The 14,597-nt window shown below is 23.3% G+C and overlaps 1 protein-coding gene across 6 annotated transcripts in view; it reads right to left on the bottom strand.

Annotated features, from left to right (window-relative positions):
* Positions 1-2,281: 2,281 nt before the first annotated feature.
* LOC125024836 (calbindin-32-like) overlaps positions 2,282-14,597 on the bottom strand; it is a 31,209-nt gene continuing 18,893 nt past the window's right edge. For 5 of the 6 annotated variants that reach the window (XM_047612601.1, XM_047612602.1, XM_047612604.1 and 2 more), the window contains 4 exons: positions 9,579-9,635; positions 7,980-8,051; positions 6,071-6,216; positions 2,282-2,885 (listed from right to left, as the gene is read on the bottom strand). In XM_047612601.1, the coding sequence (XP_047468557.1) occupies positions 2,723-2,885; positions 6,071-6,216; positions 7,980-8,051; positions 9,579-9,635 (438 nt within the window). In that variant the 3' untranslated portion in view covers positions 2,282-2,722. Of the gene's footprint in view, positions 2,886-3,616; positions 3,643-6,070; positions 6,217-7,979; positions 8,052-9,578; positions 9,636-14,597 lie in introns of all 6 variants that reach the window. The other variant, XM_047612607.1, reaches the window with a different exon arrangement.

Raw genomic sequence — 14,597 nt, 5'->3', positions numbered from 1 at the left:
CCCTTTTTGAATGATTTATATTCATATTTATTTAATATTTATTATCATATTTCTTGCGATTTTAGTTTTTTTTTTTACGGATTATAATCCTGATCTTTCAATGAAGATTATTTTAATTCCCTTCTTTTTTGATTTTTCACTCTAGGAAAAGAGCGAGAGAGAGAAATTGATGAAAGAAAACGGAGAAGAAAGAAAATGAGAAAGATAAGAGATAGTAATGATAAAGATTCAAGTAAAAGTAATGATAAAGATATTACTTTAAATGATAATAAGATAATAAGGATTTTAATTCAAGTAATAATAACGATAAAGATTTTAAGTCAAGTGAAAGTAACGATAAAGATTTTAAGTCAAGTGATAATAATGATAAAGATTTTAAGTCATGAATTAATATTTCTTTTTTTTAAATAAACTTAATATTCCGTTTATGTAAAATATTAATAACTTTTAAAAGGAATTATTTATATAATTTTTTTTCGTAATTTTCATATCATATCATTACAAATAATTTAATTTAATTATTATCATATTTTTTTTTTTTTTTTTACTTTAGTAGAAGGACGTAAAAATCAAGAGAAATGAAAAATAAATGATAATAATAATAATAATAATAATAATAATAATAATAATAATGATAAAAATATTTATATATCTCATCTCTCTTGATTTTTGTAAATAAACTTTATATTTATTTTTTTTTTCTCTATGAAAGTCAGTATTTTTCTGAAAGATTCGATAACGAAAATAATATAAATATAATTGTTTTATAAACAAATTCCTAAATACATTTAATCTTAACAATAATATTCGTAATATAATTAATTATGGTGAATTTTATATGTATTTATATTATTAAATTTTTATTATTTTTTTAAATGCATCTCATTAGTTAATTATAATTATAATTAATTTGTAATTTCTTGTAAAGATTATTATAGAAATGAGTTAATTATATTTTCATCCGATTAGTTCTAATTGATTAATTAATTTAATTATTAAATTAAATTGATTAATTAATTGATTAAAGTTCAATTAATTCAAAGTCTAATGATTTCAAAATCGAATTAATTCAGACCCTAATTAATTAAAAGTCTAAGTAATTCAAAATATAATTAATTCAAATTCTAATTAATCCAGAGTCTAATTCATTCAAATTCTAATTAATTCAAAATTTAATTAATTCAAATCTAATTAATTCACTCTAATTAATTCAGAGTCTAATTAATTCAAAATTTAATTAATTCGAATCTAACGATCTTTCAGCAAAAACACGGTCCAGTGACTTTTTTTTTATAGGGAAAATCGGGTCCTTATAATCCAAAGTAAAAAAAAAAAAAAAAAAAGAAAAATTAAAAAAAAAATTGTAAACAAAAAAGTAACAAAGACAAAAAAAAAATATATATATATATTTCAATATTTAATGCAAAATAAATGGAACGAAAATATTTTATTTATTATTATTATTTTTTTTTTTGTATAATGAATATTTAATATTTTTTCATCATTATTTTGTTAGTGGAATTATTAATTGTTAGATAATTATCATTATCATTATTATAGTGATTATAGAATATCGTTTTATTATTATTGATATTATGCTATTATCATCATCATCATCATCATTATTTCTATAATCACTTTTAATAATTTGAATTAGATTAAATATTATTGATCTAATTTACATATATTTCAAAAATTATTATTATTATGCATTTTTATCTTTATCGTTATCATAAATGATATTAGAAATTAGATAAAATAGTCATCAATAAATTTGCAAATATTAATTTCATTCCATTTCAATTATTAGCAATTATTGTTATTATTATCATTATCGAAATTATTTGCATACAAAAGAGAGAGAAATAATAGTAATTAATTTAAATCTAATTTAATTAATTTAATTTAATTGAGAATTATCGTTATTATCATTATCGAAATTATTTGAAAACCATTTTTAAAAAAAATATTAAAAAATTATTCTTTTTTCGAATTTCCAGGAAGGATTTAAATAAATAAATAAATAAATAAATAAATAAATTTTCACTCAACTCTTAATAGATAAATAATGAATAGATAAATATAAATAATTAAAAGATTGAAATTTAAATATAAAAGAAATATGAAACGCAAATAAGAGCAAAATTATTTGAAAGAAGAGAAAGAGGAAGAAGAGGAAGAAGATAAATGATAAAGATTAATATACTAAAATTTAAATATTAAATAAAATTAAAAATAAACGCTTATATAAATAAAATTATATCTTAATTTTTTTTTTTTTTTAAATCTTCCTCTCTCTCTCTCTCTCTTTCTTTTACACAAACTGAAGAAAATAAATAAACATCAATTTCTTTCCAATTCCAATCTTTCGCCTTCCTTTCAAATTTTCAAAAATTTTCCCCCCAAAATCAAAAAAATTTCCTCCAAGATTCTCACATAAATTTCTCTTTTTTGAAAATGATTTCCATCATTTACTTTCGAAAATTTCCTTTTTGAAAATGATTTCCATCACTTTTTTTAGAAAATTTCCTTTTTTAAGTGATTTCCATCACTTTTTTGAGAAAATTCCATTTTTGAAATTAATGTCCACAATTTTTTCTCGAAAATTCCCTTTTTTAAATCAATTTCCATAATTCTCTTTCGAAAAAATCCCTTTTTAAAATCAATTTCCATAATTCTTTCTCGAAAATTTCCCTTTTTTTTCCAAAAATTTTCAAACCGACTAACTCGAGGTCGCAGTGTTGCCAGCAGGGGCCGCGCCAGTGTTGCCAAGGGTACGCGTGACGAAATGCCTGACCCTCAACTTCTGCATTTTGAGAGCTTTCATGCCCATCGATGCAATTTCGCTCAGGGGGTGAATGATGGGCTGGACGCCCGTGCCGGCTCTGCAACAGAATTGCAATATTAGTCGTGGTAGCAATAGTAGTGGTAGCAATAGTAGTGGTAGCAATAGTATTATTATTGCAATAGTAGTGGTAGCAATAGTAGTATTATTACTAGTAGCAGTTAATTAGTGAGGAATGCAATGTTAAATGTTCTGCAATGTTCTGCAATGTTAAATGTCGTTAAATGTCTTTAAAAGTCGTTAAATGTCGTTAAATGTCGGTAAAAGTCGTTAAATGTCGTTAAATGTCGGTAAATGTTGTTATATGTCGTTAAAAGTCGTTAAATGTTGGTAAAAGTCGTTAAATGTCGTTAAATATCTTTAAAAGTCGTTAAAAGTCGTTAAAAGTCGTGAAATATCTTTAAATGTCGTTAAAAGTCGTTAAATGTTGTTAAAAGTCGTGAAAATTCTTTACATGTCGTTAAAAGTCGTTGAAAGTCGTTAAAAGTCGTTAAATGTCGTTAAAAGTCGTCAAAAGTCGTGAAATGTCGTTAAATGTCATTGAAAGTCGTTGAAAGTCGTGAAATGTCGTTGAAAGTCGTTAAGAAAATTTGAATGTCGTCAAAAATAAAAATAAAATAAAAATAAAATAAATAAAAATCACAAAATGTCTTTAAAAAATCGTTAAATGTCATCAAGTGTCGTTAAATAAAATCTAAATGTCGTTAAAAATTGTTAAAAAATAATAATTTGAAAAAAGATAATTTTAAACAAAAAGAAAACGGAACTTACCCAAATGTTTTTATAAAGAGGGGTAACTGAAGAAAAAAAAGATACATGCATTAATTCATACTAAAAATTTAAAATAAAAAACATAAAATTAAATAAAAGATACAAAAATCATAACAGAGAAAAAGAAAATCTTGCTAAGAATTAAAAAAAAGATCTGAAAAAATGTGAGAAAATTACGGAAAATATTAATCTAAGGAAAATTACAAAATTTTACAACAATATAGATAGTATCTAATAGCAGTCATAGTATTTAATAGCAGTAGTTATAATAGTAGTAATAGGAGTCATAGTAATAGCAATATGAATAGTAATATTAGTAGTGGTAGTAATAGAATTATTATTAGTAGTATAAGTAATAGTAATAGTAATAGTAGTTTGAATAGTAATAGTATTAGTAATAGTAATAGTTATAATAATACTAATAGTAATAGTAATATTAGTAGTAGTAGCAATAATAGTAGTAGTAGTAGTAATAGTAATAGTAGTATTTATAGTAGTAATAGTAGTAGTGTTAGTAGTAGTATTAGCAGTAGTAATTGTAATAATAATAGTAATAATTTTATCTTACGTACGTAGCCCACCTGCTCTCTCATATTTCTTAAAAAAAAAAGGAAAAAAGAAAAGAAAAGAAAAAAAATAATTTTAACAACAATAACAAATTGTCTCCCATGTCTGCAGTTCATACTAAAAAAAAAAAAAAAAAGGAAAAAAAAAATATAACAAATTTCTCATACGTTCGTAGCCCATCCTCCTTCCCCAAACCTCTTAAAAAAATGCAAAAAAAACAAGGAAATTAACAACAATTTAACAACAAAAACCCAATTTTTCTCTCACGTCTGCAGCTCATCATAAAAATAAAATAATAATAATAATAATAATAAAAAAAATCTCATACATCCGTAACCCCATACGTCTTAAAACAAGGCAAAAAAAAAAAAAAAAAAAAAAAAAAAATCCTCTCACGTCTGCAGCTCATCATAGAAAAGATAACAAAAACATTAAAAATAAAAAAAAATTTCTCATACGTCCGTAGCCCCTTACTCCTTAAAAAATGCAAAAAAACAAGAAAATTAACAGAAGACAATTTTTCTCTCACGTCTGCAGCTCATCATAAAAAAACAAAATAAAATAATAATATTAATAATAATACATCCGTAACCCATCCTCCTCCCCCATACCCGGTAAAAAAAATATAAAAAAATGCAAAAAAACAAGGAAATTAACAACAATTTAACAACAAAAACCCAATTTTTCTCTCACGTCTGCAGCTCATCATAAAAAAGATAACAAGAACATTAATAATAAAAACAAAATTTCTCATACATCCGTAACCCCACACTTCTTAAAACAAGGAAATTAACAATAAAACATAAAAAAAAAAAAAAAATTTCCCTCACGTCTGAAGCTCATCATTAGAATAAAATAAAATAATAGTAACAATAATACATCCGTAGCCCCATACCTCTTAAAAAAAAAAACGTAAAACAATCGAAAAAATCTACAAAACAAGGAAATTAACATCAATTTAACAACAACAAAATTTTCCTCTCACGTCTTCAGCTCATCATAAGAATAAGATAAAATAAAAGTAATAATAATACGTCCGTAGCCCCATACCTCTTAAAAAAATCGTAAAAAAATCCCAAAAAATGCAAAAAAACAAGGAAATTAACATCAATTTAACAACAAAAAAATTTTCCTCTCACGTCTTCAGCTCATCATAAGAATAAAATAAAATAAAAGTAATAATAATACATCCGTAACCCCATACCTCTTAAAAAAATCGAAAAAAATCGAAAAAAATCTACAAAACAAGGAAATTAACATCAATTTAACAACAAAAAAATTTTCCTCTCACGTCTTCAGCTCATCATAAGAATAAAATAAAATAAAAGTAATAATAATACGTCCGTAACCCCATACCTCTTAAAAAAATCGAAAAAAATCGAAAAAAATCTACAAAACAGGGAAATGAACAACTTAACAACAAAAAACAAAATAAAATAATAATAATAATAATAATACATCCGTAGCCCATCCTCCTCCCACATACCCCGTAAAAAAAATCGAAAAAAATCTAAAAAAATCGAAAAAAAATCGAAAAAAATCTAAAAAAATCGAATAAACAAGGAAATGAACAACAACTTAACAACAAAAACAATTCTTCCTCTCACGTCAGCTGTAATAACAGTAATAACAATAATAAAAAAAATCTCATACATCCGTAACCCCATACGTCTTAAAACAAGGAAATTAACAATAAAACATAACAAAAACAATTTCTCCTCTCACGTCTGAAGCTCATCATAAAAAAACAAAATAAAATAATAATAATAATAATAATACATCCGTAGCCCCATACTTCTTTTAAAAAATCGAAAAAAAATCTTTAAAAAATCTTAAAAAATCGAAAAAAATACAACTAAACATAACAAAAACAATTCCTCCTCTCACGTCAGCATCTCGTCCTCGCCGCCGTGCTTCGCCAGCGCCAGCAGGATCATCGTCAGCTCCTTTTTATTGATTTTTCCGTCTTTGTTGAAATCACAGCCGCGCATAATGGCGTCTTGAAATTCCTGCAGATCGAGGGCGTCGTAATCCTGGAAATAAATGGGAAAATAAGCGATAAATGAAGATAAATAAGGCATAATGATAAACAATAAATAATGGTAATGAATGATGAATGATAATTGATAAATAATAGATAGGGATGGCAATGATAAATGACGATGAATATTGATAACAATTCCTGCAGATCGAGAGCGTCATAATCCTGGAAAATAAAAGGGAAAATAAGCAATAAATGATGATAAATGATGATAAATAAGGCATAATGATAAAGGATAAATAATGAGGATATATTATAACTAATAAATGATCTATAATAGATAGGGATGACAATGATAAATGACGATGAATATTGATAACAATTCCTGCAGATCGAGAGCGTCGTAATCCCGGAAAATAAAAGGGAAAATAAGCAATAAATGATGATAAATGATGATAAATAATCCTGGAAAATAAAGGGGAATATATGATAAATAATGATAAATAATGAATGATCAATAATAAATGATGATGACAATGATAAATGAGGATAAATATTGATAATAATTCTTTTAAGTCGAGAGCATCGTAATCCTGGAAAATAAATGGGAAAATAAGCAATAAATGATGATAAATGAGGATAAATAAGGTACAGTGATAAAGGATAGATAATGGGAATGAATGATAAATGAATAATAATCAATAATAAATGATGATGACATTGATAAATGACGATAAATATTGAGAATAAATCCTGCTTTTCGAGATCATCGTAATCGTGAAAAATAATAAAAATAGATGATAAATAATAGATAATAATGATAAATAATCCTGGAAAATGAAGGGAAATATATGACAATAATGAATAAATGATAATTGATAAATAATAGATAGTGATGACATTGATAAATGAGGATAAATATTGATAATAATTCTTTTAAGTCGAGAGCATCGTATTCTTGAAAATAAATGGGAAAATAAGCAATAAATGATGATAAATAAGGCATAATGATAAATGATAAATAATGATAACGAATGATAAATGATAACTGATAAATAATAGATAGGGATGACAATGATAAATAAAAGATAATAATGATAATAAATATTGATAATGATATAATAAATAAATATTATAATGATATAATGAATAAATATTGATAATAATGATAAACCAGGAAGTGAAGAAGAAAATATATGATAATAATAATGATAAATGAAAAATAAGAAGTAATGACAATAATGATAAATAAGAGATAATGATAATGAAGATAATGATGATAATAATAATGATAATGATGATAATAATAAATAATGCAGATCGAGGGCATCGTAATATCCTGGAAATCAAAGGGAAAATAAGAATTAAATAATGATGATATAATGATAATAATGATAATGATAATAATGAAGATAATAATCATAATAATAATAATAATAATAATAATAATAATAATGATAATGGTAATAACAATGATAGTGATAATGATAATAATGATGATGATAATAATGATGATAATAATAATAGTAATAATAATAGTAGTAATGATAATAATGATGATAATAGTGATAATAATGATAATTATGATATTGATAATGATAATGATGATAATAATGATAATGATGATAATAAGGATGATAATAATAATAATAATGATAATAATGATAATAATAATAATAGCAATAATGATAATAATGATAAAAATCATAATAATAATAACACGAATCCACATTAAAAAAAAAAAAAATACAAAATTAATAATGAAATAAACCAAATTAATTAGATAAATTTAATTAAATTAAATAAGATTCTTACCTTTTTCACAAGTTCCAAAAGATCTTTAAGGAATCCATTTAATTCCTCGTTTTCGATCGTGCCGTTATTGTCCTGAAAAGAAAAATTATATTAATTAGTAAGATTAATTTGTATATTTATTTTTTAGAATTAATTTGTATATTTAATTGAAAACGTTATTGTCCTGAAAAATTTTTTTATTTAATTAGTGAGATTAATTTGTATATTTAAATTTTAGAATTAATTTGTATATTTTATTGAAAACGTTATTGTCCTGAAAAAATATATATTTAATTAGTGAGATTAATTTGTATATTTAAATTTTAGAATTAATTTGTATATCTTATTGAAAACTTTATTGTCCTGAAAAAAATTATATCTATATGTACAATTTATATAAATTTTTAATATTTAATTTTTGTAATTTTTATTTTTTAGAATTAATATGTATATCTAATTTATAAAATGAATATGTATATATAACTAATAAAATTAATATGTATATCTAATTTATAGAATTAATATGTATATCTAATTTATAAAATTAATACGTATATTTAGATAATAAAATTAGTATGTATATTTAATTCTTGAAATTAATACATATACTTAATTTTTGAAATTAATAAGTATATCTAATTAATAAGATTAAAAGGTATATTTAATCTTTAAAATTAATACATATATTTATTTTATAAAATTAGTATGTATATTTAATTGATAAAATTAATTTGTATATTTAATTTAATGAAATGAATGCATATATTTATTGTTTGAATTAATCAATAAAGTTAAAGCTTTAATTTATTTCTAAATAGTATTTTAATATAATTAAATAAAACTTCTATACAAAATTTTATATGCTATAACTTCCTTTCAAATATTTATTTCCTATCCATATTAATTTCTAAAATATAATCATAATTAATTGCTATCACTATCAATTTATAAAATATAGATTAAAACTAATTCCTATCAATATTAATTTCTAAAATATAATTCTAACTATACGAAAAAGAAAAATCCCTTTGTACATTTTCCTTTCAATATTAATTTTTAAATAACACTTAATGAATTAAGTTAATTAATTAATTCTAATTAATTAATTAATTCTTAATTAATTCTAAAAACTAAAAAAACTAAAATGTTTTTTAACATTTAACAAAAAAATTATTATTCCATAACTTCCTTTTAATATTATTTTTTTTAATAGCACATTAGTATAATTAATTCTAACTTCTATACAACGAAAAATATTTTTTAACTTAATCGTAATTAATTTTACTTAATAATAATTAATTTAAACTAGACAACGAAAAAAATCTTCACTTAATTATTATTAAATATATTTAATTATAATTAATTTTACTGAATAATAATCAATATATACTATAAAAATACATTTACTTACTTAATTATGATTATTTTAATTAATTATAATTAATTCTACTGATTAATAATTAATTCAAACTATAAAAAATAAATTTACTTACTTAATTATGATTAATTTTCTGGAATAATAATTAACTTTATTTCACAATAATTAATATAAACTGTAAATAATTATAATTAATTCTACTTAATAATTAATTTAAACTATATAAAAATGAATTTACTTACCCTATCGTACAAGGCGAAAACCCTTTCTATATCTTCCTTTGTGAGTTTTGACGCTCCCTGGATCAGTAAAAAAAATAAAATTAAATAAACAATTTATTTAATTAGTAAAGAGAGAGAGAGAAAGAAAATAAATTAGATAAAGATTTTTTTGATTTTTTTGTGATTCGAAATCGATGAGGTTATTATTTTTTTTTTTTTTTTTTGGTTAGAAAGATTGATTTTTTTGTTTAATGTTGAATAAACGTCCAATATTAAAAAAAAAAAAAAAAAAAAAATCTAAAATAGTTTACGTTAAATTTCTCATCCCGTTTTCTATACCCCATCAAATTTGCATAATTCTTCGATCTATCTTTTCAAAAATATAATTTATTCCCTACAAACTTTCTTTTTTTATCAGCATAAATATCCATAATTTAAGAATAAAAAAAAAAAAGAAAAAAATCTACACAAAGGCTCGTTCTCATAAAAATAACAGACAATACAAGACAAATATGCAAATCAGCTCTATGAATATATTAACAGTCCGTGGTATCTTCTATTTCAAAATGCATCAAGAAATCCTAATGCATATTTATCATCAATGGCTTATTCATTTAAATAATCAACTACATACACATAACAGTAATGGTATAACATGCTAATTAGGGATTTCATGCTAATTAGTAAGAAGATAATTGTACGCTATTTTCGTAGTAAAAGAGGTAGGAAATGGCAATATAGATAAATAAATAAATGTATATATATACACACACATGTACACGCACACATGTATGTATGTGTGTGTGTGTGTAGATAGATAGATAGATGTGGGTGTGTATGTGCATATGTGTGTGTGTATGTGTATGTGTGTGTGTGTGTAATATAGATAAATAAATAAATATATATATATACACATACACGCACGCACATATGTATGTGTGTGTGTAGATGGATAGATATGTGTGTGTGTATAATATATATATATATATATATGTATGTGTGTGTGTATATAATATATATGTGTGCGCATGTGTGTGTGTAGATAGATAGATAGAAATGTGTGTGTGTATACTATATATATATATGTATGTGTGTGTATATAATATATATATATGTGTGTGTGTGTATGTGTGTACGTATGTGTATGTGTGTGTGTGTGTGTACATATACAAGATATATATGTATATATATACATACACAAATATACAATATATATATATATCCATATACAATATATATTTGTATATAATACATATATAAATTTATATAAATGTATTTTAATATAAAACTACCCTATCAAGGTCCTTTAAGATGGGTTACGTATCTAAAAATAATAATTTATTTATTTTAATTTTTTTTTTTGAAATTTTAGCGGAGATAAAAAATAAAAAAAGCTATTATAATTTTGTGTTTATATTTTTAGAAATTTAAAGAAAAAGAAAAAAAATTTAATCTATTGTCGAAAATTTTGCCTAAGTGGTATACAGGCCTAAATTTTTTTCTTGTATACATTTTTTTTGTCCTATTCAAAAATTCGATTAAAAAATTAAAAACAAAAATAAAATTAACAAATAAAAAATCTATACTAAGAAAAAAATATATACAGAAATATATTCTGAAAATCAGTCACATATTTTCCGAAATTTAGTCCAATCTTGGTTTTCCTTTTAATATCTACGTAAAAATTAGAAAAAAAAAAAAAATAATTGGAATTGTAAAATATCCAAAAAAAAAAAAGCAAATATATTTATAAAAATCAACGGAATTAAACAAAAAAGTATATTTATCTATATATCAATATATATTTAAAAATCAATATCTATATATAAATATATATTTAAAAATTTATCTATATATCAATATATATTTAAAAATCAATCTATATATTGATATATATTTAAAAATCAATCTATATATATCAATATATATTTAAAAATCTATATCTATATATCAACATATATTTAAAAATCAATCTATATATCAACAAATATTTAAAAATCAACGGAATTTCAACAAATATATTAAATTATCAAATTATTCTACGCATACTTACATGTTCACACGAGGAGACAAACAGATGAACATTTTCAAAGAACAAAATTTGTTCTTCATAACAGAGGGAGAGAAGAAAGAAAAAAAAAAAATTTGTACAGATGCAAGGAAAATTTGTTCACAGAAGTACAAAGAGGGGAAATTTGAACATGCGTTGAACACACATACAAGAATGAACAAGATTGCGACACCGAATGAACATCGAACAGGGAGACTTTTGAACAGGAGAAGAACAGAAAAGAACATTTGAACAGGGATTGAAATAAAGGAAAAACAGCGCCTGTTGAACACTTCATAACAGAATGAACAGTTAGGAAGGGAAGATTTGAACAGATTTGAACACTTTCAAAAGTAGATTTGAACAGATATAAACAGTTCATAACAGAATTAACAGTTAAAAAGGAAGATTTGAATAGATATGAACACTTTTAAAAGTAAATCTCAACAGATTTGAACAGTTCATAATAGAATGAACAGTTAGAAAGTAGATTTGAACAGATTTGAACAGTTCATAACAGAATAAACAGTTAAAAATGAAAATTTGAACAGATTTGAACACTTATAAAAGGGAGATTTCAACGGATATGAGCAGTTTATAACAGAATGAACAGTTAGAAATCAAGATTTGAACAGATCTGAACACTTTTAAAAGCAAATTTGAACAGACATGAGCAGTTCATAATAGAATGAACACTTTAAAAAGAGGATTTGAACAGAATGAACAATTGAAAATAACTTTTAAACTATAAAAGAGATGATATGACGATCTTAACTCCTTAATGAACAAAGTGAACAAGACTGAACAGCGAAAACTGAACATTTTGAACATTTTGAACAACAATTAAAAAATAGGGCATTCCAGAACACTCAATGAACAAAACTGAACACCGAAAAAAGAACATTTTGAACAACAATTAAAAAATGAGTCATTCATGAACACTCAATGAACAAAACTGAACATCGAAAAGTGAACATTTTGAACAAGATAAAATGGGGCATTCATGAACACTCAATGAACAAAACTGAACACCGAAAAAAAACATTTTGAACAGGAAAAAAATGGGGCATTCATGAACACTCAATGAACAAAACTGAACACCGAAAAAAGAACATTTTGAACAAGAAAAAAATGGGGCATTCATGAACACTCAATGAACAAAACTGAACACCGAAAAAAAAACATTTTGAACAGGAAAAAATAACAACACACAGAAAATAAATCAAATAGATATCAAATAGATATATGTATGTATGTATATATATCATACACACATATGTACGTATGTATGTATGTTATACATACATATATCTGTCATAAGATATTGCAATATTGCATATCTTGCTTTGTAAATTATAATCATTAAATTCTTATTATTACCAATTTTATCAATTATTCTTATTATTACTAAAATTATCAATTATTCTTATCATTATCATTATTATTAATTATTCTTCTTATTATAATTATTATCAATTATTCTTACTATTATCATTATTATCAATTATTCTTATTATTATCATTATTATCAATTATTTTTATTATTACCAATTTTATCAATTATTCTTATTATAATTATTATTAATCATCCTTACTATTACCAAAATTATCAATGATTCTTAATATTACCAATATTATCAATTATTATCATTATCATTATTATGAAATTTTCTTATTATCATTATTATCAAATTTTCTTATTATCATTAGTATCAATTATTCTTATTATTACCAATTTTATCAATTATTCTTCTTATTATAATTATTATCAATTATTTTTAATATTAACAATATTATCATAATCATCTTTATCGAAAGGGCTATGCTATAATTAATGTTATTATAATATGTAATTATGTAGTAATCATAACAGTAATAATAATAATAATTAAAGTGATATTGATAACATGAATAATAACCATAACAAATATTATAATAATAATAATAAGAATAATTATTACTGTAATGATAATAATGATGATGATGATGATAATGATAATGATAATAATAATAATGACAATAATAAATATAATCATAATGCTACTACTAATATTGATGGTAATAATAATAATAATAATAATAATAATGATAATTATTATAATAATCATAACAGTAATAACAGTAATAATGATAATAATAGTAATTATGATAATGACAATGAAAATAATAATAACAATAATAATAAAAATAATCATAAATATAAAAATGTCCTTTTTTTATAATTATCATTATTATTATACAATATTCTTATTGTATATTTTCTCTTTCTTTCTTTTTCCCTATTTCTTCTTCTATTTTTATCTTCCTCTTCCTTCTGTTTCTTCATTTTTATCATCTTCTTCTCTCTTTCTCTCTCTTCGCCTTTTCTCTCTCTCTCTCTCTCTCTCTCTCTTTTCGCCTCTTCTCTCTCTCTCTCTCTCTCTCTCTCTCTCTTTCTCTCTCCCCTTCTCTCTTTCTCTCTCTCTCTCTCTCATCATCACCTCTTCTTCTTCTTCTTCTTCTCTCTCTCTCTCATCCTCTTTTTCTTCTTCTTCTCTCTCTCTTTTCTTCTTTTTGTTATTTCTTCCTCCTCCTCCTCTTCTTCTTCTCTCTCTTTCCTCCTCCTCTTCTCTCTCTCTCACTCTTTCCCCTTCCTCCTCTCTCTCTCTCTCTCTTCCTCTTTCCGTCTCTCTCTCTCTCTCTCTCTCTCTCTCTCTCTCTCTCTCATTCTTTCCCCTTCCTCCTCCTCCTCCTACTACTCCTCTTCTTCTTCTTCTCTCTCTGTCTCACACTTTTTCATCTTCCTCCTCCCATTCTTCTTCTTTTTCCCTTTCTCCTCCTCCTCCTCCTCCTTCTCTTCCTCTCTCTCTCTCTCTCTCTCTCATCCTCCTCTTCTTCTCTTTCTCTCTTTCCCCTCCCTCTTCCTCCTCCTCCTCCTCCTCCTCTTCTTCTTCTTTTTCTTCTTCTTCTTCTTCTCTCTCTCTCTCTCTCTCTCTCTCTCTCTCTCTCTC

This window comes from Penaeus chinensis, unplaced genomic scaffold (assembly GCF_019202785.1).
Source record: "Penaeus chinensis breed Huanghai No. 1 unplaced genomic scaffold, ASM1920278v2 CTG_6547, whole genome shotgun sequence".
In the NCBI taxonomy this organism is placed as follows: domain Eukaryota; kingdom Metazoa; phylum Arthropoda; class Malacostraca; order Decapoda; family Penaeidae; genus Penaeus; species Penaeus chinensis.
The sequence above is the reverse complement of the archived record's forward strand: the minus strand, read 5'-3'. Positions and strand labels throughout refer to the sequence as shown.